This window comes from Myotis brandtii, unplaced genomic scaffold (assembly GCF_000412655.1).
Source record: "Myotis brandtii unplaced genomic scaffold, ASM41265v1 scaffold136, whole genome shotgun sequence".
In the NCBI taxonomy this organism is placed as follows: domain Eukaryota; kingdom Metazoa; phylum Chordata; class Mammalia; order Chiroptera; family Vespertilionidae; genus Myotis; species Myotis brandtii.
In genome coordinates, this window is record NW_005354829.1 from 2,632,513 (window position 1) to 2,660,405 (window position 27,893).

Consider the following 27,893-nt stretch of genomic DNA (forward strand, 5'->3'; position numbering starts at 1 on the left):
GCACGTGTGGACAAGTGGCTCGGACCGCCCATTTCGGGTTGTTCACTGCAGACCCTGGTGAATCGCCTAATAATAATCAGATCTCTCTTCCCTAAATTTGGTAGTGTAAAGGTGCTGTGCATAAATCGTAGTATTTTCCGTTAAGATATGGAAACCTGAGGATATTGGGTTATTTCCTTAATATTTAGTTCAGCGTGTCCCTTTGCGGTTATAAGTTTTGAGTTTCGTGTCAGATCTGACTTCTATTCTTCCATCAAGTTTAACTTGTGTTCTTGTTTTTGAACCAGATGAATTGAGGAGTAGTTAAAGGATTTTTCCAGATTGGCTCCTGGCAATTTTGTTAATTCTTATAAGCGTTGTGGGGAGCTTCGTGAAATTTGCAAGACACTGTTACTTAGTAGTATTATATGCTCTGATTCGGTTTCTTAAGGCCCCCCTTCCCCGCCCCACCTTCCCGTGTGTTTTAAAGATGAAACTTCTGTGATGGGAGAGGACTTAAGTATGTGGGATGTTCTTTACCCACACTGAACATTGTTTACAAGTATTGGACTGTGTTGTGTGGGATACGGAACACAGGTGAGAAAAAAAAATGGACATGAGCCCTGCCCCACATTCTAGCGAGAGGGATGACAAATATGAGTAAACATATCAGTAAACAGAGTTGATGAAAATTATCGTGAAGGAACAAGCAAGGCACCGAGAAAGTCTTCGGAGAGCCCAATCCTGTGGGACACTATGGCCATGTTCAAGTTTTTAATTCTAAGTGCTGGCGAAGCTGTTGAAGGATTTTAGGCAGAGCAATGGCACACTCAGGTTAACATTCTAATACACTTTGCTCTGCAGAGGAAGAATTGAACTGGGCTCAAGAGTAAAAGCCGAGAAGCAAGAGTGGAACTAGTTGAAAGATGTTGCATTGAGTCCATGAGGCGACCATGATTGTGTCTGGATTCAATCACACTGATCAGGCTTGCTAATAGATGTGTCACTGGGCTGGACAAAGCCATCAACTGGGTGGATTGTGGTACTGTTGACTAAGATAGGGGTCGGAGACCAGTGGGAATGTTTAATTTGGACAGTTAATTTAAGGTTTCTCTGACAGTCAGTTGGAGATGTCAGGCAAGCGGTAGTAGTATCATGAGTTTAGAGTTTGAAGGACAGTTCTGGGCTGGAGGTAGACATTTAAGCATCATCAGATTTCAGATAAGACTAACTTTTTATTATGGACATTTTCAAACTTGAAAAAAGTAGAGAGTAATATGATTGCACAGTCATCACTGGACTTAACAACTTCCAATATTTTGCTAATCTTGTTTTATCTAACATTTCTAACTTTTTTTAACCTAGTAGATTTAAAGCAAATCTCAGTGTGATTTTTTTTTACTGTGCATCTCTAATTGATAAAACACTTTACATAACCACTATGTCATTATCAACTTTAGTAAACTTAATTCTAATTCCTTAATATCATCTAATGCTTGGTTTGTATTTAGATTTTTCTGGTTGTCTGAAGGATGTCTTTTAACAGTTGGTTATTTGAAGTAGAATTCAAACTGCATTTGAGTGTTATGTCTTTCAGGTCTTTTTTAAGTGAAGGCCATATTTAAAACCATGAAGACAGAAGACTACATGAGAATGGAATACCCCTGTAGCATAGTGCATACCAAAAAATGGAAATGTTTGAGGAAGTGAGTGGGGAACCATGTTAGATGTTGCTGAGAAGTTAAGATGACAGAAAGGTGCCTACTGGACTTGGCAACGTGGAGAATATTGGTGACCTTGTAAGGAGTGATGATGATGGAAGCCAATTTTGGTGTAAAGATGGAGTTAGAAATAAAGGATTAGAGACAGCATGTGTTCACAGTTCTTTTAAGAAATTTTAGGTGGGAAATGAGTCCATAGCTGGAGGGATTAAACAGAGATACTACAGAATGTTTGGTATGCTGATGGGACTGCTCTGGGGTAGAGGGAAAGATTCATAATACAGTAATAGTAGGAAGGAGTTCACTTGCAAATGGGATGGGTTCCGGAGCCTATGTGGTGAAATTGGCCTTTGCCTTTTCCTCCTGTAACAGGAGAAAAGACATTTGCAAAGCTAATGTTTTCCAGCCCTTTCTAATCCAGCTGGGAAGACATGGTTTTCAATGAACTATGGTATAGTATTGGACTGGCTCTAGTGGGCAGTTTGAAAAAAGTGCCATGAGAGATAGGGAAGGAAGTATATAATTGTACTTTGAGTGGGTGAGGGGTGGCTTCAGAAGAGGTAATGCTGAGTTGAGTTTAGAAAGAAAAAATAATTTCTCTACATTGAGTACATTGTAGTCAAAGGAAATAGCACAAATAAAGGGAAAGTTGGATGAGCTGCTTTGCTAGGTGTGTATGAGAAGTGATATGAGATGGGATTATGTAGGTTACCAGGAACCTGATTGCAGGGGCCTCTGAGGTGTCATAGTAAGGGGTATGGCCTTTAGCTTGTACACAGTGTAGGTTATGGGAAAAAAATTTAAGGTTTTTCTCAGTTTTAATATTTTCTCAATAAAAAATAGGAAGAATAGTCCAAAGCCATCACCTTGATTTAACAATTATTAACATTTCAGAACTATTAGATTCACAGGAATATGTTATTGAGCCATTTTAAAGTCATTTACACATGATACTTTATCCCTAAATAGTTTAGCACACATTCTCTAAGAGGACATTCTTTTACATAATCATAATATTTTATCACATGTAACATAATTAATAATAGTTTTCTCATCTAATGTCCAGTCATGAATGGTTATTTTTATTAAATTATTGGGTGACATTGGTTAAGATCATATAGGTTTCAAGTGTACAGTTCTGTGATACACGATCATTATATTGCATTGTGTGCTCACCACTCAAAGTCAAATCATCCTCTGTCACCATATATTGACCCCTTTACCCTTTACTATCCCCTAAACCCCCATCTCTTTGGTAACCACCATACTGTTGTCCGTGTTTATGAGTTTTGTTTTTTTTTGTTTGTTTGTTCATTTGTTGCTTTAAGTTTTATATCCCACATATGAGTGAAATTATGTTTCTTAACTTTTTCTATCTAACTTATTTCTCTTACCATGATATTCTCCAGTCCATGCATGTTGATAGAAATCGCAGTATTTCATCTTTTCTTATGGCTGAGTAGTTTTCCATTATATGTATATACCATATCTTCTTTATCCAGTCATCTATTGAAGGACACTTCAGTTGTTTCCCTGACTTGGCCACTGTGAATAAGGCTGCAGTGAACATAGAGGTTACATGAATGTTTGTTTTAAATATTTGTTCTTAAGAGAGAGGGAGAGAGGGATAGAAACATCAGTGATAAGAATCATTGTTTGGCTGCCTCCTGCACGCTCCCTACTGGAGATCGAGCCCAAACCCCGGCATGTGCCCTGACCAGGAATCCAACCATGACCTGGTTCATGGGTCCAGGCTCAACTATTTAGCCACATCAACTGAGCATGGATGACTTTTTAAAGCAAGATTGTGAACTGATTAAAATGGAAGGTCATGAAAAGGGTAAGGGTAACAGCAAAACATCAATAGGGTGAAGGGGTGATTGTTGTGGGAAGAGACTAGTATTTACATCAGTTATACAATTATTACAGAAAAGCAGGTGAGAAATAAGCACTTGAAATAGAGGAGTAGCAGTGGAAATGGGATGAAGTGGAATAGGAGTGATGTTTACTAATCTGAAGATAGGGTTTTATCATTGACTGAGAATGAAATAGCTCAGAATGATTCCAATGTGTCTACCTATAGTAACTGGATTAAAGACTAAGTAATGAATAAAATAGAAGTTCAAAGAGAAGTGATTTAGTAAGGAGAATGCACTTTTTTTTTCCTTTTAACTTGTTGCTAGTGTGAGGTAAGTAGGTCATTCATACAGAGGTGGCCAGTATGTAGCCAGAGATCAGGGATGAAGCTTATAAATATCAGTGCTGAAGATTTAGGAGTTATCTGCACATGGATGATAATTGGAAACATTGTAGGGCATGAGATTATGCATAGGAAGAGTACAGAGAGAGAAGAGAATAAGTATGAAACTTTTAGAAACAGCATATAAAAGGGAGCCCTGGTCAGCATGCTCAGTGGTTAGAATGTCAGCTTGCATACCCAAGGTGGGTGGGTTTGTTTCCAGGTCAAGGGGACGTACCTGGGTTGCAGGTCTGATCCCTGCCACCAACCCCCAACCCCCAGGACACATGTGGGAGGCAGCCAAAAGATGTGACAGAGACACATCAATGTTTCTCTCTTCTCCTCCCCCCTCCCTTCCACTCTCTAAAAAATCAATGGAGAAAAATATCCAAACTTCTTAGAAGAGGGTTACGAAAATAAAAGGGAGTTAAGGGAATAGCAAACAAATTTTAAACTTAGAGTAGGGTTACTGGTAACAAGAATTGCTGTGGAAGTCATGGGCTAAAGGAGTTTTTAAAGATAGAATGGTCAGCATGGTTGGTAACTTGAGTTTCCAAGTTGTCTGAAGACTGAGAAGAAACTATTGGCAATTCAATGGCTAGGTGACCAATGAGAGAAGTGCATTGCCCAGAGTTCTCTTTGTCAGTGATTTGGCACATGCTTAATTATATTAAGGCAGATGTGTGATGTGTGAGACTATTGTAATTGAGTTGCAGTCATAGCAGGGGTTTTGAAAATGTTATCAGTGGATTAAGGACTACTTTCCAAATACCAGAGTCAACTTCAAAATGCTAGCTTTTGAATTATATCAGTAATAGTAAACATGTAGTAAAGTAGATATTTCCTAGTTGAATAATATATGTTTATGCCATCATGTTACTGTTTTACTAAGTTTAAACTTTTCCTTTCCTACAGTGAAACAGATTCAGATAGTTCAAGCTCTTCCTCTTCCTCATCATCATCCTCATCTTCCTCTTCCTCTCGAATATTAGTTCCTCCAGTGCTGTCAGATGGAGATGAAGATGTACAAGTTGAGAAGGAAAATAAGAATTTTCCTCTTATTAAAACAAAAGATGAATTACTTATTAACGTAAGTACTTAGATGGGTTAATAAACCTAATTTGGATGTTCTAAAATATATTTTGGTACTGATATTGATCTCATTTGCTCTGTATCTGATCCATACATTTGAAAACTTCCCAATTTTATTGGACATACTTTTGCCATGCCTTACCTTTCTTAACTAAAAGAGGATTGTCAGACGATTGATCTGGATAATTTCTAAGGTTGCTTCTAACTCTAGCATTTGGTAATTGTTCTTCTGGGGTGTTAAACTTTAGCTTGCTACTCTCCATTTTTTTCATCTTACCTAGAATATAGTTCTTATGTAAATTTACAACCTTGCTTTTTTCTTTCTTTTTTGGTCCATAAGTCAGAACATTTTGTTCAGTTACAATTAAAATCAATCTTTTAATTGACTTGCACTAAGAAACATAGAAATTGAAATTAATTGGTTAAGCTTATTAGGATTTCTACTGGAGTTTTTGAAGTGTTTTTGTTATTATAGTAGGAGAAAACTTGTTTATTAGAATGGTGTTTTTTGGCACTTGATAGGTTTTGTTTGTAAGGTTAGCTCTTGTATGGTTATTTCCTCTTAAACTGTAAGCTCTCCCACGGAGGAGAACGGTAATCTGGTGGTGGGAACCTCAAAAAGAACACCTCAGAATTTTAGAACATAGGCTACATTGTCACATATTTATTCTCTCTACTCACACATGTCCTTTGTTGTTATTGGAGCTTTTTCGGTATTTAATGATCACTAATTATAATTATTACATAACACTTAAATAAGTGAAATAGTTTAATTCAATATTTGAGGGGGAAAAATTGAAAAGCCTAGAGGCTGCTGGGCACCTTTTCATCACTGAATTCAATTAATATTGTTTCTTTTTCTCTACGCATAATAAAAATTACCATCTTATTTATGCTTATATATTTAAAACCCTTGGATGCTTATGCAACTTCATTAGTGGTTCATGTTTTAATCCTACAATCTGCCGAGCCAGCTCAGCCAAGGGTTCTGCAAGCCTGAGTGAGGGCGGTGAAGGGATGAAGAAATGACAAAGAGAATAAGCTGGGTCTAGGTCAGTGATGGCGAACCTTTTGAGCTCGGCATGTCAGTATTTTGAAAAACCCTAACTTAACTCTGGTGCCATGTCACATATAGAAGTTTTTTGATATTTGTGACCATAGTAAAACAAAGACTTATATTTTTGATATTTATTTTATATATTTAAATGCCATTTAACAAAGAAAAATCAACCAAAAAAATGAGTTCGCGTGTCACCTCTGACACGCGTGTCATAGGTTCGCCATCACTGCTCTAGGTGTTAAGACAATGTGGACAGAGAAAGCAGTGACTGCCCAATGTCCCAAGGACAGAGGCCATGAACTGTGGGACTAATTTGCTTTCAAGGTATTTTTTTTACATAGCTACATCCAGGCAGCATGCTCCAAGTTAAATGAGAGCAGAAATATCCTATATAATAAAAGCTTAATATGCTAAGTGTCTGGTTGTCCAGTCAAGCAATCAAGGTGTAATATGCTAATGATATGCTAAGGTCACTCAGCCGCTCACTATGACATGCACTGACCACCAGGGGGAAGACACTGACCAGTAGGTGAGCTTGCTGCTGGGGTCTGGCTGATTGGGACTGAGCAAGAGGTGCCAGACATGGCTGTGCCCTCTAAGTTGGACTTGTTTGTGGCTTTGCCAACAGGTCAGTCCGAGGCTTAACCCTATAGCCGTGCCCTACAACAATCATTGATATCAGTGGTCTTTTTACACAAAGGCTCACCCAACTGACTATTTTCTGAAAGTATTGGGAGAATTGTTTGATCTTTTCCCTGTATCTTGCTCTTCTTTACACCTAGCTTTTCTCTTAGAGTACAAAAAATCAACAAATAAAAGACCACAGTACTTTTGTATATGTATGTATATTGTCTTAATTTTTTTATTAGATCTGTAATACTTACCTTGGGATGTCTTGAAATTTAATACAAAATCTTAGTCTACTTATTATTTTTCTAAATAGAATGCCCATATTTTCATCAGAAAGTCAAAAAGAGTCCATGGCCACGAAGAGGCTAGGAACCATGTTCTTTGACAGACTAAGTTTATACCTGATCTTTATAGCTTCTGTATTGCCCAGTAGAGTGCTATACAGGTAATGGGTTCTCAGTCAGTGGTAATAGAATGAATAATTGAGGGGGTAGGTATCTTTCATTCATTCTTAAGCTATTATAGCACACTTGCCATATGCTAGGTGCTATAATTAAGACCCATCCAGTTTCTCCTTTCATAGTGTTTAGTGGAGAAAAACAGACAATAATTAAAGAAGAGACAAATGAATTTAATTATGGGAAGTATCAATGAATTGTGTGAGTGTATGTTTGGCTCATATCAGAAAATTACATTTTTGATGGGAATATATGTTAGCTTTTAAAACTTGGAACAATGGGCTTGTTCTTTCTTTTTGTGCCAGTACTGAGGGATTTTTGGGAAGAATGGAAGAGCAATTGTAGTCTTTACTTTTCAATTTTGTATTCTTTTTTTTTTTTTTAACATCACAATATGCTTTTAAAGACATTTTGCATTGTGCTCACATTCCCTTAAATGTTGTTCCCAAGAGTTCTCAAACTCTAGTCCAACCAAAATCTTGGGAGAGGCAGACAGTTTGGCCTAAAAACACAGGTGGGGGTAGGAGACAGCGAAAGGAGAAAGTAGCCTTTCAGTTAAAGATCAGCCCTCAGTTTAAAGTAACGTATTTTGCCCAAGAGCTTTTTATTTTATTTATTTTTATATATTTTTATTATTGATTTCAGAGAGGGAGAGAGAAACATCAATGATGAGAGAAAATCATTGATTGGCTGCCTTCTGCATGTCCCCTACTGGGGATTGAGCCTGCAACCCGGGCATGTGCCCTTGATTGGAATCAAACGTTAATCCTTCAGTCCTCAGGCTGATGCTCTACCCACTGAGCCAAACCAGCTAGGGCCAGCCCTCAGTTTAAAGGTTAGCTTTGGGCAAGTTGGCCTGAGGTGGAGTCATGGTCAGAAGGAGAAGCAGTTTTATATCTTGACTAGCTGTTCACTTTATATTTACACAATTAAGTAAACTTACTAGAAGTTCTTGGTCCTTTGCTAGACTCTGTTGCTCGAGCTAGGTAGAGGAATGAGTTCCCTGGTCTGCCCTAAATTATTTGACTTAGAGCTCTGAAAGAGTGTATTAGGAACTCTCAAGTTCAAGGGAAGAGAAAGACTTAGGCCCCATTACCAAGGATGGTTTGGCTACAGTATTCAGTATCTTAAGACTGTTTTCTCTGTCTCTCAGGTGTTTCTCCGTGGGCCTGGCAGTTTGGCCACTGATTCTCCTGTATGAAAGTCATGGGAAGGACTTTTACTGGTTTACCTGGGGCCTGGTACCAGCCCTGAACAAATTACTGAGGCTAGTGGAATGGGTATTTCCACTGCTTGGAAATGATTCATAAGTCCTGTTTCTGTGGGAGAGTATGTAGGAAAGAGTATGCTTGAGAGAAAGCACATGGGCGAGTGTGTGGGTGGGAGTGTATAAGGGCTGTTGACAGGAAGGGAGTGTGAATGTGTGTATATTTTGAGGAGGGCAGGGGTTGAGTGGGTGGTATCAACCCCAGGCAGACTGCAGGAATGGGTTCTCTGTCACAGGAAAGACAGGATCCATTTCAGAAGGGGATCTGTCAGTCAGTAATAGTTATCTTCTATAGAGGGAAAAAGGGAAACACTTAGAAGAAGTTATCACATAGGACTTAAGTTGCAATCTTGTGGTTGTGAACAACAGAGACTCAAATTACTTCATTAGAGGAGGGATTTGCTCTAAACTTGCATAGGAAAGCCATTAAGAATAAGGGCAGCAGTGGACGATGTCCTAGGAAGTGTTCTCTGTTTTGTTATAACTCTGGCTGGTGTTGCTTGTGCTGTTTCGTTCAGGTCTCGTGGTATAGTAAACACCAGCTAGAGTTAGTGCTAACAAAATATACTTTCTACAGAAAAGTGATGAAATAGTCTATCCATGTTGTCTTTGCTTAAAGGTATTCATAAAATGGGCCAAGAAGTTAAACAATGTTAGCGCTTATGCTGGATCTTTAGAGATCTCTAGAACATAGACATGCCCAATTTAACCCAGTTTTATGTCCTACCTCTTTATAAAGCAGCGGTTCTCAACCTGTGGGTCGCGACCCCTTTGGGGGTCGAACGACCCTTTCACAGGGGTCGCCTAAGACCATCGGAAAACACATATATAATTACATATTGTTTTTGTGATTAATCACTATGCTTTAATTATGTTCAATTTGTAACAATGAAAATACATCCTGCATATAAGATATTTACATTACGATTCATAATAGTAGCAAAATTACAGTTATGAAATAGCAATGAAAATAATTTTATGGCTGGGGGTCACCACAACATGAGGAGCTGTATTAAAGGGTCGCGGCATTAGGAAGGTTGAGAACCACTGTTATAAAGTGCCTCATTCTAGGCAGGTGTCCATTCTTCAGACATGCTGAGCTTAATTTTTACCTTCATTTAGTCTGTTTCTCAAGCAGGAATGTTGCCTCCTTGGATGAGGCTTATCTTCAAGTGTAGATATGTGGAAGTATATAGGTGAAATAACCTCGAGATTGTTAATTTAGAATTAAACCTTAGATAGTTGCAACAGTCCCTTGGCAAGATTTGGTTATAACTTGGATGAAAAGCAGGGGTAAGGCAAAGAGGAAAAGAGGGATTAATCGCCTAGGGTAGTAAACACACAATGCAATATAGATGATATATTGTAGAATTATACACCTGAAACTTGTATAATTTTATTAACCAATGTAATCCAATAAATTCAATTTGGAAAAAAAAAGGATTAGTTAGCTAAAGAAGTAGTAGAAAGAGTCTTAATTGGCTCTTTTCATAATGCCATAATTTCATAATATATGACATTAAATATTATCAAGTAGAGTTATACTTTTATTATTTACTTACTTAAACATAAACCCTTCTTTAATGTTGAGAAGGTTTTTGTATAACCTATATAGTAAATGTAAAACAACATAAAAATTATGGCCTTGGAACTACATTAAACCACATAGGGTTTATTTCATGTTTCAGTGAATTGGAAAATTAGATTAGTTTTGAAAAATGTTCTCAGCAATTTATGCCTTGCTCTTCATTCAGATAAATCAGATATCACTAAAAATTTAGAATAATAAAAGCATTTATGGGATTGTGACATTTCAAAGCCTGAATCAGAAATGAATTTTATAAATTAGTGCCTGTTTTTTTTTTCTTCTGAAAACCTGAAATTTTTATTACAATGCTTACGATTATAATACTTCAATGAGGATAATAATGTGTTTGTATATAAAATATAGCATGACCAAGGAAAAAATTTAATGCTTGTAGGCAATTTTGGTAAATTTACATTCATAATTTGGAGACTGCCTACGTTATATTTTAAAACAAACATACTTTTGTAGTTAGATTGAATGCACTATATTCTGTTTCTGATTATGACAGTGCAGACACATATCCTATAATATTCTAACATGATGATATGGAAATATCTGGGCAGAAGACAGTGGCTAGAAGTTACAGTGGATTATTTCATCCCTTTTTTTTTAATCTCCACTATGAAATTATATTTCATCTTGGCCTACACATAAGATATTAATATTTTGTGTTTCCTTGTGCAAAATTATTTCAATAAAGCATATATTTAGCATGAGCGGTCCTTTAAACTTAAAATAAAAACTTTTATTCAGTGGAGCATATATGTCCTGTGTATATAAACATATATGACTGTTACAGAGAAACATTGCATTTATTAGATTCCTCCATTCCCCAGTAGGTTTTAATTTAGTTCTTATTGCTTAGGACAGTGGTCGGCAAACCGCGGCTCGCGAGCCACATGTGGCTCTTTGGCCCCTTGAGTGTGGCTCTTCCACAAAATACCACGTGCGGGCGTGCACGTCCAGTGAGATTGAAACTTCGTGGCCCATGTGCAGAAGTCGGTTTTCGGAAAGGAGATAGACGAAACAAGTATACAAGACGAGTGTGAATGGGAGAGTTGGAAGGGGTCGACCTCAGCGAACATACCTCAATCAGATTGAGGACGTTTTTAGCAAAGGCCAGCTTAGGAGTACCCTAATTAAGTTAATAACAATGTACCTACCTATATAGTTTAAGTTTAAAAAATTTGGCTCTCAAAAGAAATTTCAATCATTGTACTGTTGATATTTGGCTCTGTTGACTAATGAGTTTGCTTACCACTGGCTTAGGATAAAGATAAATGTCTGTTAAAGAGGAATTTAGCTAGAGATTGAGCATACACACATAAGCGGAAAGCAAAGTAACACCAGAGAGGTGATGATTGCATGGTGCTGGGCAAAAGAAGTCATTGGATTGAGTGGAAGGGGAGATAACTTGCACTACAGTGGTCAAAGAAGGCTCATGGCTTGAACTTAGATTGAAAAATGGATAGGTGATAGGTAAAGAGAGTATGAACTTTCCCAGTGAAAGGACCAGGTTTGTTGCTTGACATTCCCAGTGCTGGTTACATAGTAGGGGCTCAGGAAAGGTTTCTTTGTTTATTCATTCATTATCATGCATAAAGTTAAAGTGGGACTAAGAATTGATGACATTTTTACAATTATTTGGTAGTGCTTTTATCTTCATGGTACATAAAATCAGTCTTAGATTTGATGAAATATGACCTTGTTAGTATCAATATAATGCTAGAATTCATTGTTTTATTGAGATGGATTATAATTGTATTTTACTTTTATATGTATGTGTCAATTTTTGGAGGTATTCTTATTAAATTTTTTTGTGACAGTAATTTTGGGGGAAAAAATAGGATGAGAGCATTGTATTTATTTTAAAAAAGAAAAATATGCCCTGCCCGGTTTGGCTCAGTGGATGGAGCATCGGCCTGCGGACTGAGTGGTCCCGGGTTCGATTCCGGTCAAGGGCATGTACCTTGGTTGCGGGTGCATACCCAGTGGGGAGTGTGCAGGAGGCGGCTGGTCGATGTTTCTCTCTCATCGATGTTTCTAACTCTCTATCTCTCCCTTCCTCTCTGTAGAGAATCGATGGAATATATATTTAATAAATAAATAAATGAAAAATATAAAGACACTACAAAGAAATGTTGACTTTTATTTATTTATTTTTATTGTTGACAGTTATTATAGATGTCCCCCAATTTCTCCCCCTCCCTTTGTTCCCCTCCTCCCAACCTCTGCCTCACCCCAGGCCTTTACCACACTATTGTCTGTGTCCATTGGCTACCATGCATATATGTATGTAAGTTCTTTGGTTAATCTCTTACTGTCTCCCCATTCCTCTCTGAGATATGTCAGTCTGTTGCACACATTCATGCCTCTGGATCTATTTTGTTAGGCAGTGTATTATGTTCATTAGATATCACATATAAGTGAGATCATGGTGATAGTTGTCTTTTTCTACCTGGCTTCGCTCAGCATAATATTGTTCAGGTCCATTCATGTTGTCAACAAAGGACAAGAAATCTGTCTTTTTTTACAGCTACATAGTATTCCATTGTGTAAATATACCACAGCTTTTTCTATCCACTCATCTACTGATGGGAACTTGGGCTGTTTCCAGATCTTAGCTATTGTAAGTAACACTGCTATGAACATAGGGGTACATATATTCTTTCTGATTGGTGTTTTGGGCTTCTTAGGATATATTCTTAGAAGTGGGATTGTTGGGTCAAACAGTAGTTCCATTTTTAATTTTTTGAGTAAATTCCATACTGTTTTCCATAGTGACTGCACCAATCTGCATCCTCATCAGCAGTGTACTAGCATTCCCTTTTTTCCACATCTTTGTAAGCACTTGTTGTTTGTTGATATATTGATGATGGCCATTCTGGTAGGTCAGAGGTGATAGTTCATTTTAGTTTTAATTTGCATCTCTCTGATGATTAGTGACATTCAACATTTTTCGTGTGTCTATTGGTCATCTGTATGCCCTCTTTGGAGAAGTGTCTATTTTTAAATTGGGTTGTCTTCCTTTTGTTGAGTTGTATGAGTTCTTTATATGTTTTAGAAATTAACCTCTTATCAGATGTATTATTGGCAAATATGTTTTCCCATACAGTGGGTTCCCTTTTCATTTTGATCGTGGTTTCTTTTGCTGTGCAAAAGCTGTTTTGTTTGATGTAGTCCCATTTGTTTATATTTTCTTTTGTTTATCTTGCCCAACTTTTATTTTTTAGATGAAAGTATTTAATGGGCTAGTCTTAATCTGAGTTTAGTGTTATATACAATAGGGTAATTAATGAGGGCAATTAATTACTTAGCTAAAGAAATAGCTGAGTTCCATGAAATGTTGTAAAGGTATTTTTCCTAAAGAAGTTGATGAGTTAGACTAAGTGTTATATGTGATCATAGTTGACACACTTAGTGTACAGATCTAATCCATTCTTTTATCCAATACTAGAGGCCCAGTGCACGAATTCATGCACGGGTGGGGTCTGGTCGGCCTGCCCCAATGGGGGCTGATCAGGGCCTGGCCAGTGCAGGTGGAAGGGACACGGGAGGTTGGCCGCCCCGCCCCTGATCTGGCTGGTCATTCAGGCGTTATGATTGCTGGCTTTTTATATATAGACATGTTTTACCAGCTATAGGGAGAAAACAAGTTTCTAATAATGGCCCTCAGTACTCCAGGGATTGGATCTTACTTTCCAACCATATCTGAAAAGTGAAGGCACACCTAATAGCATCAGGTAATTGGCAGCCACATCTATGTCCTCTATTCTTAAGTAATATGAGAAAAGTGGTCAAATAATTTCATTCCGCTTTCCTCACTTTTAAAAATTCTCCCCAAACTAGCAACCAAAAGGTTGGTTGCCATTTGGAGTGATTCCTTTCCCAATACCCCCTGCTGCTGCCCTTTTTTATATTTGTGAGTGAAAACCCAAATTAAGGTTCTTTAGATAATTTTGCCTCAGAAGGCCATCAGATTACTGATTTTTCCCCCTAGCCCAGTGGTCGGCAAACTCATTAGTCAACAGAGCCAAATATCAACAGTACAACGATTGAAATTTCTTTTGAGAGCCAAATTTTTTAAACTATATAGGTAGGTACATTGTTATTAATTTATTAATTAGTGTACTCCTAAGCTGGCCTTTGCTAAAAACGTCCTCAATCTGATTGAGGTATGTTCACTGAGGTCGACCCCTTCCAACTCTCCCATCCTCAACTCGTGCATGAATCGCGCGCGCCTCCCCCTCGCTGCGTATCCCGCGGCCCGCCTGCGCCGCATCTCCCGTCGCCTGCTGACCAACACCCCCCACTTCTAATGCCACTTCTTCAAAATAGATTCGCCCAGGCCGAAAACCGCCTTCTGCGCATGGGCCACGAAGTTTCAATCGCACTGTACGTGCACGCCCGCACGTGGTATTTTGTGGAAGAGCCACACTCAAGGGGCCAAAGAGCCGCATGTGGCTCACGAGCCACAGTTTGCCGACCACTGCCCTAGCCTATAATAAGCCTTCAGAGGGCTAGGGAAGTATGAATGTCATCTTTTTAGAAAGCCACTTTTGACCCATTAGCACTAGCTCCTTCAATTTTTGTGCTGGAAGATGTAGATACCCATTTTTTGATAGGTGTATCTACAATTTAATTTTTAATAGAGTGGAATTTTAATGTTATGTGCTACTACTCATTTGAATATTTTGCTTAACTGAATGATCTTGTAGACCATGCAGATGATTGAGAATCAGGATACAATAGTATTATTATAACACAGGCAATAATTGCTCTTTCATGGATATTTCAGAAGTGTAGGTTGGATCTTACATTTCTTTAGTATTATAGATATGAGTATCTATTATTACAGAATCATAGTCATTTTGTTGGGGTCTCAGCATTTCTTTAGTACTATAGATATGAGTATTATTACAGAATCATAGTCATTTTGTTGGGGTCTCATATATAATTATTACATTTATGCACTCACTTTTTTATTACATGCTATTAAATTTTTTCATTGCATTATTAGCCATTTTTATGCATTATCAGAATTTTTGCTTAGTTTCTTCACTATTTATGAGAAAACTGATACCCAGAAAGTGACTTGCCTAAGTGAGGAGGAGCAGAACTCTAGTAATAGCGAGGTTCCAGTCTGCTATATTTTCAGTACTTGGGGAGATGTGCTCAGTAACATTGTAATTTGACCATTTAAACTACTGATTATTTGGTTTCTGACTAATGTATATATTGCATATTTTGTCATGTGAAGGATGATTGTATCATCTAATGTAAGCTTTCTAAAATTGTATTTGCTTGGGCCATATTGCCTCTTAATAAAGCCTTTGACTTGGAACTGTAGAGTATCTAGGAAAATTAATTGGATTGCTTTACTATGTTAAATTCCAGTAGTTCATTTGCCAAATGCTGTGATGTGTCTGGGGATTTTTGTTTCCATATGACCTTTTCTTTTGCTGATGATATGAATGAAATATTTTTTTTCTTTTAGTTGCCTACTCTTTGTTATTGTATATAGAAGTATTGAATATGTCCAGAAAAATTATTTCTACTCTTGATTTTTGAGTCTGTAAACATTAATTTTATTTAAATGATAGCATGGATATTTATCTCTAGTTGCAGGAACTGTACGTAAAAAAACATTTAGTTTCATTTTAATTTTGGAAAATAACAATTATTAAAATAGATGTTTATCACAAATCTTTGTTTCCCAAGTAGAATAATCAGGTTAGCATTAAGACTTCATAGTCATATGGTGTATACTGTTATAATATGGTCTTAAAATTATACCTGTATTAGTGACTGAAAATAGATTGGTGCTATTCATTGGTGCTATTCCTGGTTATGTTTTGTAATAGAGGACTTTTGGATGTATGACACTATAAAGCAGTGCTGTTCAATAGGTAGGTCTTCCTGCAATGATAGAAATCCACTCTGACTTAATGTGTGCTTAAGCCTTTGTCTTATGCTACTTGAGTACTTGAAATGTGGTTAGTGTGACTGGAGAGTGCATTTTAAATTTTTTTTTAATTTTAATTAATTCAATTTAAATAAATAAGTGTCTAGTATTGGACGCAGAATAAAATTAAGTTTTTCCCACCCACTCATCCATCTTTCCATGAGGGTAGTAGGTTCATATTTTAAACTTCTTCACCTGCAGTAAATAGCCTTCTTCTGTTATTTTCAGTAAATTTGATTTTTGCTTATATGATGAAGAAGCTTTTTCTATCTTAAGTTTCCCTCACCTCTACCTGTAATTTTTTGCCTATAATTTTTTAGTTAATCTGTGTGAATTTTATTTCTGATTCTTTATATTTTATTCTATGTGCAGGGTCAAAATGGTAGTGTTTTGCCATATTTTTTTTCGTATTGGAGTGTATCTGTTTGTTTCTCCTTTTCTGTCACACATACACATCCTTTCCCCACTCACAGAAAATCGAAGTGATTGATTTTTTTATTTCCTTAAGGAGATTATGAGACCTATGAGACTGAGGAGATTTATTTATTATCTTACCTGGGGCAGCTGCTGTGTTATCAGGGAGCCAGGTGTTAATCTAATAATGATAATAAAGTTTGTTGCTGCAAACCTGAGGTATCTATATATCAATTCTGGGCAGTGAAGCTTCCTTCCAAGCCTGCCTTTTTAACTTTATTTTTGAGATGTTGGGTTGAGGTTCTTTTTGTTCTTCAAGAATTCTCTTTTGAATTGTAAGAATTGTATTTTCCATACCTGATTTTTGCTTTGACTGAAAAAGACTCATCTCTTTGAGATTTTTGTTTAGCGTGGACTAATGAAATAAGTCTATTCATTTAGTAAATAAATACCAAGCATTTCTTCTGTGCTTGTCATTGTCCTGGGTTCTATAGCAAGGCGCAAGACTGGCCAGGTTAAGTTTTTGTTGGATTTGTTGTCTAGTTAGAAAAATTGACTTTAAGAAGTAAACAGGATGTTAGACGGTAATGTCTAACAAGAAAAGCAGTAGGATAATTTGATAGAGTGACCAGGCTTATTGGTGGTATAGTAGTTTGGATTTAGCAATTAGGGAAGAGAAGGGATATTTGACATCCAAACATCAATACAAGATCTTTTATTGCCCATTTTGACATGGCAATCCAAGAACTTTCCCTTTGAAGTTCTACCTCTAAACCTGCCACAAATCTTTATAGAAAGTACATCGCTTGGGTGATTTCTTGATGGAGTTTGGGATATTTTCCCCCTTTTGTCCTACTTTTCTAGCATGCTCATTTAAAAAAACACAAACGTATCTTTTCTCCCTTGGTTGGTCCCAAAATGTCTGCCATTTTCAAAGCAAATACAGTACTATACTGCTTGATTTAACTGGACTTTCCAGGGCAAACTCTGTAATAGGCTTTCAACCTGCAATTGTACAGGCTTGATTTCACTTATTGATTCCACTCATGTCAGACATGTTTCATGTAAAATATTTAGTTCTTTATATAGCTTTTGTGTTCTGCAGATATTTTGGATAGAGATTTTATGCACAACACTTTTATAGGCAGGTTTGTTTCTATTAAGAGGCAACATAATGCCTTCATTGGCTTCTTTAAGGAATGCTCAGGAAAGTGTATATACATGTGTTAAGAACGTACTGGGATCATTGAACTGGAATTAAGAGTATGGTGGTGATCACAGATCACAGTGCCTGTGTTTTCTCCCCTAAGTTTGGTTCTATATGAAATCAGAGATCTTGCCCGTTTGTGGGCAAAACTTTTATTTCTGTTCATACATCGGTCAAAATAGGGTAGCAACAGGAATTAAGGGGGCCTGCCAGTTTGTTTTTGACCATAAATATCGGTCCTTACACACTACAAATATTCTGGCTTTGTGCATCTTCCCTTATATTCCTCATGCTGGATGTTTCATAGACATTTTTAGAGCAGAGACTTCATCAGACTGTATAGACTGACCTGCTTAACTCAGAGTAAATTATAGTGATCTCAAAAGATGATAAAAAAGCATTTGATAAACATCAATAATCATTTCTGATTTGAAAAATAAAACTTGGTAAGATAGGAATAGATGGATACTTTCTTAATCTTATTAGAAAGAAATTCCAATAAAAATGTATCTTTTTGCTAACCATTTGAAAAGTTCCTAATAAAGAGTTGGACATATCGCAATTGCTTGGTACTTGACATTCTGGAAATACCAACCAATGCTGAAAAGTGAAAAATATGATGTACTAATACTGAAAAGAAGGAGTACTTATATTTTTAAAATATATAACATAGTGAATACATAAGAAAATCACTAGACACAAATTTCAGCATGATGTTTTCTGGTGCTTAAATAGTACTCTATAAAGAATCCATTTATAATAGCAGTAAAAAACATTAAATACCTAGTAACTTATAATAGCAAATAAGGTACAAAATGGCTTTGAATAAGCCTAATGACTATGTAGGTCCTTTAGGAAGACAACTGTAATTAAATATAATTTTAATTGACACTAACAACACTAATATAACAAACTGGTTTTAAAGTTTAGTGAAGTAAATATGTGCAAATAGCTAGAAAAATTCCAAGGGGAAATATATTGCTGTGAGGGTGGATAGGGAAACTAGCTCTTATTCCCAAATATTAAAACATAATATGGAAGGCACAGTTATTAAAATAGTTTAGTACTGACACTGAAATAGATCAGTAGAACCAAATGGAGACTTCAACAAAAACCGAAATGTATAAGTACATTTAGTATATGTTAAAATTTGTTTTTCTGATCAGTAGGGAAAAGAGATGAATGGATTATTCTTCAATGTGTGGGGATAACTGGCTAATAATTTGGATGAAAATAAATCCAATCTTTGCCTTGCTTTTATATAAGAATAAAATCACAAATGGACCAAATATGCAAATATTAAAAATGAAACTAGAAGAGCAATGAAAACATGAGTGAATTTTAAAAGTTAATTTCATCAAGGGCAGGTCTTTCTAAATGTAACTTACACAAGTCTCAAAAAGCTAAGAAAAGAAAAGATTGATATATTTGCTACATAAAAATTAAAATAACTAAAGTTCATTACACAACAAATGCTAAAGAATATGCTGGGAGGTGAGGGAGTGGGTATTTGCTACATTTATTCTATATATATATAAAAGCCTAAATGACCGTCCGACTAGTAGCTATGATGCACAGTGACCATCAGGGCCAGATGCTCAACACAGGAGCTGCCGAGCTGCAATAACTTGGCAGCTGCGGTTCTCAGGTGACGTACCTGGAACCAGAGAGAGGGAGCCCGATTCCAGGGTGCGTCACCCGAGAACCACCCTCTAGCAATCCAGGACCCCTCGGGGGATGTCAGAGAGCCGGTTTCAGCCCAGTCCCCGCAAGCCAGGCCAAGGGACCCCACTGGTGCACAAATCTGTGCACCAGGTCTCTAGTATTTGTATAAAGGGCAGACATTCTTAAAAACTTAGAGTTATCTTATAAATTAATAAAAAGATAAGACAACCATGTAAAATATACAAACAATTCATAAATACATAAAAATAGCCAGAAAACATGCAAAAATATTCAGTTTTCTTGATTAATAAAGAAATTCCAATTAAAACAAGATACTGTTTTAGACCCATCAGACTGGAAAATATTTGCTTATTAGTGATGGCTTATTAATGATGGCAAGGATGTAGGAAAATCCTTGTGATTTTATTCTTATATAAAAGAATCGTACGTATATATAATTTGTGGAAGTGTGAATTGATGTAACCTTTTTGGAATGAACCTGTCAAAATTAAAAATGCTCATGTCTTTGGATTTAGCAGTTACTACACTTAGGAGAATTTATCACAGCGCTTATTCAGAAATACATGTGAAAGAATAAATATTGTTTCATTGTGTGTAATGGTAAAAATTTGAAGGCAGGTGTTTCATTAGGTGACAGGTGTACTAAATTATGGTATAGCTATATAGTGGAATACCATAAGAATGTTTAAATAAAATTAGATAGATATTTATGTTTTGGTGTAGAAGGATGTGTAAGATGTAATAGGTGAAAAGGATAGCTTATGTCACGATGTCTATTTTATTTAAGTGAAACATTTTAAAGTTAGTAATGTGAAGTTTATATCTGCATAGTAAATATATTTGAAAGACTTTAACAACAACAATCTATGGAGAGGAATTGCGAGGTTGAAAGGAATAGATTAGGGGAATTTTTTTCTTTTTATTTTGCACTCTTTTTTACTACTTGTTTCCTTTTTTAAAAAAAAAACCTAGATACTTGTATTAGTTTTATGCTTTAAAGTTTTAAAAAGCCAAAAACAGTATCAAGTTTAGATTTGTATCAAAACATAATTACATTACATGGGATTTTATTCCTCCTAATAGAAAATACAGAATGAGGAACCTTTCATTTTGTGGTCAAATAACATTTATTTAGTATTTGAGAATAGCATTGATTTTTGTCTCTGAAGTGTTAATGGCATGTGGTCTGTACTTCTATCGAGTTCAGATATTTTATTAAAGATCTAACAGCACTTCTCTCAGAGATTTCCCTACCCTTTCTTCTACCAGCACACTCCTGATTTTATCTAGTAGGATCTATCATAGTCCAAAAGTAATGACAGTTTTTCCTCTAGATCTTCCTGTAATTTGGGTGGGCAACAGGGCAGATTTCATCACTATACTTCTGTGTTAAAAATACCATTGGCCAATTGTAAGAGGTGCCACTCCCTGAACCAGAATCGGTGTGGGATCCGTATGACAGTTTTCCCTCTAAAATATCATTAAAGCCCTGCTGTCTGCAGTCTCTTGACATTATAGTTTTCCAGTCTTATATTTCACGGGGTGTGGGGTTTCTTTAGCTAAGAATTTCATAAACAAGGCTATTTTATATCACATGTCCCTTACTAGTTCTAACAACTGAACTTTCTTCACTATTCTGATACACATGGACCACTTTCAAGTAATGGTCTTGCCAAGAAAAGACTCTCTGTATTTAATATGATAAAATGACAAGTGGTTGTCCTCTTCCTAAAAGTACAGAAAAGTTCTGGTATGTAAAACACAATCATTCCTTCCACAGCCATACAGAGCTAAGTCTTCTGCATTGCGTTGCTTAAGACCCTTAGTGAGGCTCTTTATAAGTAATCCTTGATCAGAAAATAGCACCTCCCTGAAGCAAGTTATGCTTTGATACTGGGTAAGTGGTTTTGTTAAAAACTTTTTTTGAGTCCCTGTAGAGGAAATTCATTACCCATGATGCATTCATCTGTAATAACACTGTATTATTTAGGTTTTCCAACCTTTTTCAACATTTATCCAGAAGTTATCTTTCTCCTCCCAAACTAACTCCTAACATGCCATTAATTGTGATCTTTTGGCAAAGGTCAAGAATAGAAAGAAAGCTATGTTTATTTAATTTAAAGGCTACGGCCCGTTTCAGTCTTAGATTTTTCTTCAATTTCATCTCTACTTCAATGTCTAGTTTCTATAGCAACTGAATTAGGTGCTGGATCAGAAAAAAGAAATCTTCTGATGTTAAAAATTTGGTTTTTAACCTAAGGAGGGAAGAAAACAGGCAACACTTTCAACACTTTTCCCTGGGCTGATGCCTACATTCGGTTTCCAGGAATTCTGTATTTTTTCCTAAAGAGACCAGACACTTAACTCTTTTTTCACAAAGCCCCAGAAAGGACTGCTGCATCTCTGTTCAACAACTTAATCACAGTAAATTTAATTGATTAATCAAATCAAGGCAGCTAAGAGAGAGAACTCTTTCTCTGGAGAAACTAGTGAGTGACCAGTGGAACCGGTTTTTTTTTTTTTTTTTTTTTTTTTTCAAATGGAATGCTTCTCAAATGGAATGTCTCTGGGAATTATGTGAATTGTCTCTTTTTTTAATCTTGGATTCCTTAACAATACCTTTTTCTTTTTTATTGGTCTCTTGTTCAAGTGTGATTGGGAAAATCTTGAATGGTACTTCTGTCTATATTCTCAGTCTATCTGGGTTAGGGAGTGGGCACAACATATTATGTCACTTAAATGGGGAGATGGAGGTGGGAGAAATGCTGTTCGATACTAAAATGGATTATATCAAGGGGATGGTGTAAGTACTTAATGTTGCATTTTTATAAATGTGAATAGTATTTAAATGGAAGCTAATTTTTTTTTTAAAGTTTGTTGAAGCTGGAGGAAGATTAATGTTTTTTTTTAATATAATAGGAACTACCTTCAGTTGAAGAACTCACTATTATTTTGCCTGAAGATATTGAATTAAAGCCTCTTGGGATGGTTTCAAGTATTATTGAACAATTAGGTATGTAAATAATTTTATTAATAAAAATGATATATAAGTAATGCATTAATAATCAAATCAGATTTTATGACTAGTGAATTTTGAACAGATAAATTTAATTTTACTTATGTAATTCATAAATATATTTTCTTTATAAAAATTTAAAGTCTGCTTTTACTGACATGTTTCTCCAGAATTTTCTTTGATGTGCAATATTCGTTTTCTAGCTATTAAGTTACTACAAATTTACTGGCTTAAAATAATACAAAGTTATTATTTTGCAGTTCTTTGGGCCAGAAATCTGTCATGGATCTTACTGAGTTAAAATCAAGGGGCCCATCAGGGCTTAAATTTTTTTTGTAGAGACTCTAGGGGAGAATTCATTTCCTTTCTCCATTCAACTTCTAACAGCTGCCTGCACTCCTTGGTTCTAGACTCCCTTCTTTCACCCTCAAAACCAATAATGTAACTTCTCTCTGAACAGAGCCTGGAAAGCTTCTCTGCTTTTACAGACTCCTTAGTCCTTCATGTGTATTCTAGGGTAATTGCTCCATCTCAAGGTTCTTAACAATAATCACAACTGCAATGAAAAAAAAAAATTTTTTTTTTTTTTAATGAAAGGTAACATTCACAGGTTTAGGGATTAGGGTGTAGTTATCTTTTTTTGTGGAGAGGGCATTATTCTGCTTACTGCCTTAAATTTTATTTTATAAACATGTAAATTAGGAATGTCTGTGATGTAATACTGATATGAATGGCACGAAATATGAAACTGTTGGATATGAGACAACTAGACATTAAGGATTTCCTTTTAGCTCCAAGAGATAGGTATCAAAGGGCCTTGAAATTAACGTAGCTACCATTAACTCTCATTGTGAGATACATTTGAGAATAGAACTCAGCGTTGACAGTCATAGGATTTTTGAACTGGGAAAAAAAAGTAGATCATACACCAGCTCCCTTAGTTTTTAGGACTTAAGGGACCCAGAAAAATGTTTCACTTGCATTTATGATCAGTTGTATAATGAGTCATTGGTAGAAATTAGACTTTATCTTTTGACCTTTTTCTAATAGTATACATATCAGTGTTTTTTTAAAAATTAATATAAATTTAGATAAATCTGTACTTTTGTAATTTATTAAAATTTAGGTTAAAGTGGAACATTTTTAATAAAAAGTATAGTTATTAAAACTCTGTACATAATTCTCAAGTTATTACATTAGTTTTTGAGTCATCTTATTGATAACTGGAACAGTGAGCCAAGGATTTTCCCCCGGGGTCGTGTCTTGTGACTCGAAAGAATGGACCAGAAGATTTAAGCAAAAGTGTGGAAACTGTATTACAAGCAGAGTCAGACTCCCTGCAAGGGGAGGGGGACCCAGTAATGGGATGCCCCTTAAATCCTTGTGGTCCAAGGGTTTCTATTTGCTACAAGCCTATCTGTGTCATCAATTGATCGATTCCCTCAATTGTTTTTGCCCAGCAACAGACCTGATCTTTCCCTGTTTCTATGTGTTCTTTCTCTGTTCTCTGTTCCTATGTTGAACTTTCTCTTTTTCTATGCCTTTGTACACCTTGTGACTGTAGGCTCTCCCTGTTTTCCCATACCTCCTGCTTTGAGTCCAGAAACATTTTATTATTTCTGCTAGGTTGGTTCCTGTGATTAGGCTTGCTCACACTGCCATGTCTGCCCCTATGTGCCTTTGTTTTCCACTGGACCCCTACCATATCTGCCTGCATTTCAAGCTAACTTCTTTCATTATGGTATTTAATAATATGCATAAATAAGTGAAACAGGTAATTACTTGATTATATCGTATGAATTGAACATTTATTAGACTTGATGTATATAGGAGATGGTAGGAGATGATTGAGAATGAATTCTGTTAGTGCTCACTATCCTTATCTTTATTCCAGAAGCAGATCTAACTCAAAGAATGTTGACTCATGATTGGTTGCTTATATGTACATTCAGAATTTAGAAGCACTAGTTGCTGCCCCCCACACTCCCATTCCCATTGCCATTTTGCCCCTGGTTTGGGGTCTCCCTAGTCCCTCCAAGATCATCTTGCCCCCACCCTCATATTTAGGGTGGATGTGGGCTTACAGATACAAAGGCTCTGCTCCCACCCCTGTAGTCCACCTAGCAATTTCCCCCTTCCTGCCCTGGGGGCCCGAGATGTAGATATTACACAAAGGTTTCTAAATCCCCTTTTTTTCTGTGCACTTTTTTATTTAAGAAGGTGGGATCCCAGGTGGGAATCCTCTACAATAAAGTTGGTGTTTAGGAAAAATAATTAGCTGAAATTTTTTGAATGAATTTTCACAATCTGAACTAATATGTTTTTTCTAAGTAGAGATGGCATTATCTATATAATGTGACAAAGTAGTCTTGCTTGTTGCTCTAATTTTCTAAGAACCTGTCGTCCCCCCCACCCCCCTTTTGCTGTAATAGATTGTTTAACATTTGTGGCACTTAAAAAGAATTGGGGTATGCTAGACTAGTGGAATAATGCTTTTGCTTTTTGAGAAAAGTGATAAAAATTACTGTGTGCTCTCTCATTCTTCATCTGTTCAGAGGAAGATACTTTTGTGGTTAACTTTTTCATATAGCAGTAAGTAACCAGTGCTCATAGAAAAGAATTTCTAGAGTGAGAAAGAAAACTAATTTCTTCTAAAACAGGAGTTTTGTGACTAAATTATACGTTTTTGGGGTAAAAATTGCTTGAGAAAATGTACATGGCTTGAATTTGTTGATTTTAATGGGTGAGTCAAATTTTCTGTGAGATTTTATACTTTAATTTTCTTTCTTAGAATTTTAGCTTTTTGTATTAAATAAAAATATGTAGAATCTATTTCACTGTGCTATGTTTAATAAATAGAATTTGTTTATCCATGAGGCATAGTTACTGTGGCATATTATTTCACCTTAAATTTCATATTAAAGCCTAAATTCTCATTTAAATTCTATATTACCTCCTGATTAAATCTTGAAATAATCTGTTTTGTTTCATTTTTCAGTAATAATTGAATCTATGCCTAAACTACCTCCAGTTAATGAGGAGACTATAATTTTTAAAAGCGATCGGCAGACAGCAGGGAAGGTTTGTAAAAAATTTCAAATTCTACAAATTATTGTTTCCTTGTGGCTTAGTGTTTTTGACTTTCTTTATCTGCCCTAAAAACAGTTTATTAATTTTAGTAGATAAGCAGTCTATAACTCTCAGATTGTATATTCCCTTAGTACATCTTGATTTTCATCAGTACTTTGTATATTGGTTTAATACTGCTTATTACTCTTTGCTGATTGAGTCATTAAATAGGCATGTATAGGTACTTTGCTAGGCAGTGGCTCTTCATATTAAATAAGACACAGTTCCCTATTCTCCATGTACTCACTATTAAATGCAGCAGATTATTTCCACCATGTAGTAGGTCTGAAACTTTTTTGGTTTGTGAGTCCCACTGAGTAATGGCTCTCAAATTATGGATTATTAATATATATAATTAGGTAGTATCCTTAAGGTGAGGTTTCTTTTAATATCTTAATAATGGAACAAACCTGTGTGTTCATCCTTGATATGGAAGACCTCAAATTTTATCCAACAGTTACACAATTCTGAGCAGTCAGTAGAAGACATAAAACTTTCTTATATTAATCCTGGGCTGTGTGGCTCAGTTGGTTGAGTGTCGTCCTGTGCACCAAGAGGTTGCTGGTTCAATTCCCAGTCAGGGCACGTGCCCAAGTTAAGACTCTTATCTCCAGTTAGAGTGCATGTAGGAAGCAGCCAATCGATGTTTCTCGGTCACATTAATGTTTTTCTCTCCCCCCCTCTCCCTCTCCCAAAAATCAATAAAACCAGATTTTTAAAAAACCCAACAACTCAGATCAAATCTGTAAATACCCATCAAGTGTTGCTTTTCTGGGAAAGAGTTTTATTCACCTCAGTATTCCTCCACTGTATGTAATACAGTCCTTCATAAATTATATGTGCTAAGTAATTGTGTATTGAGTTGAAAACAAACAAATAAGAAACCAGCTGATATTCTTTGTAAAAGCAACTCTCTGGAGCTTAGTTTTTCCCAAATAAGCAACAGTTGGCTTCTTTTTTTGTTTTTGTTTTAGGAAATATGATTTACATTTAATCAAAAGAAGGGCATATTTTGAACTGTATTATTGGGTCATTCATATACTAGTAACCTTTCCTTTTCTCTGCCTTTTCCTTTTATTCCATTCTCGCACATAAGTTGACAGGCTACTCTACCAAATAGAAATAAGTCACTTAGGAATGCAAAGCAATCGGTGGCAGAATTAATTGAAGTCTAGAGCTAATATATTTTGGCAATTCTTGAGAAGGTTTGTGAGAGGAACAAAGACTTTTAAATGTCTGAAGATGATGCTCTACTTTCTTCCCCTTCAAATAACTAGGCTTTATACTTTTGCTTCAATTATGGGTACTGCCGGTGTCTTGTAAGGAGTTAAAGATACATTAGGGGCTTAACCTCAGAGAAGGTTGAGAGAGGAAGGGAATGGGAAATGAGTAGATGACTGTGCTGTGTCTAGCTCTCCCTGCCAATTGGGATAGTACATTCTGCCCTGGTGAAAAAACAAAACATGTCTTTCTGTCCTCAAGAAAGTAGTACAAGAGGGAAAGGGAAAAGACGCAAGGGAAAACTTATTTCTGTATTTTTCTCACTGAATTGAGCAGATTATTTCCATGATTCCTTTTATTTATGATTTTTATGACAGTTGTCCTTTTTTTTTTCTAAATAGCTAACTTAAATAATTTCAATTTCAGTGTCCCTCTAAATTCCCATTTCTTATATCCTCCAATACATTTGAATTCTCATTCCTTTAATTTTAATTAGTAATGTTAATATTCAGCTCTTCTGTCATTGACTTTGAAAGAAGTCAGATAAAAATGCAATATTTACACCAAGCATGTCAAACTAGCAGCCTCCAACAAATGTTTTTGTGGCCCAGCCAATATAATGGTATGTAAGAAATGTTTTAATAAAAATTTTGTAACTTAATTATTACGATATCCTGTTATACATAATTATTAATACTGAACTACAATGTTCACTAATGACTGATTACTATAATCATGTTGCATTCATTTTCTTTACTCGCAGGCACACCATTTCTCTCCACTAATAATAGCAGTGAATATTTTAGCAGCCAATAGCAACGTCATTAGTCTTTTTTTTTTTTATTGTTTAAAGTATTACATATGTCTCCTTTTTCCCCTGATTGACCTCCCCTCTACCCCCCACCACTCCTACTTTCCAGGACAAGCCCCCACCACCCCAGTATCTGTGTCCATTGGTTATGTTAATATGCATGCATACAAGTCCTTTGGTTGATCTCTAACGCCTCCCTCCCCTGCCTTCTCTCTGAGGTTGGACGGTCTGTTCAGTGTTACCTTGTCTTTGGATCTGTTTTTGTTCATCAGTTTATGTTGTTCATTATATCCCACATATGAATGAGATCATGTGATATTTATCTTTCTCTGACTGGCTTATTTCGCTTAGCATAATGCTCTCCAGTCCCATCCATGCTGTTGCAAATGGTACAAGTTTTTCCTTTTTTA

At 36.1% G+C, this 27,893-nt stretch overlaps 1 protein-coding gene across 1 annotated transcript in view; it reads left to right on the plus strand.

The window, feature by feature from the left end:
• NAF1 (nuclear assembly factor 1 ribonucleoprotein) overlaps positions 1 to 27,893 on the plus strand; it is a 49,007-nt gene that overhangs the window by 899 nt on the left and 20,215 nt on the right. The window contains exons 2-6 of the mRNA XM_014535023.1: positions 3,630 to 3,637; positions 3,884 to 3,889; positions 4,832 to 5,029; positions 22,226 to 22,319; positions 25,321 to 25,403. Of these exons, the coding sequence (XP_014390509.1) occupies positions 3,630 to 3,637; positions 3,884 to 3,889; positions 4,832 to 5,029; positions 22,226 to 22,319; positions 25,321 to 25,403 (389 nt within the window). The remainder of the gene's footprint in view (positions 1 to 3,629; positions 3,638 to 3,883; positions 3,890 to 4,831; positions 5,030 to 22,225; positions 22,320 to 25,320; positions 25,404 to 27,893) is intronic.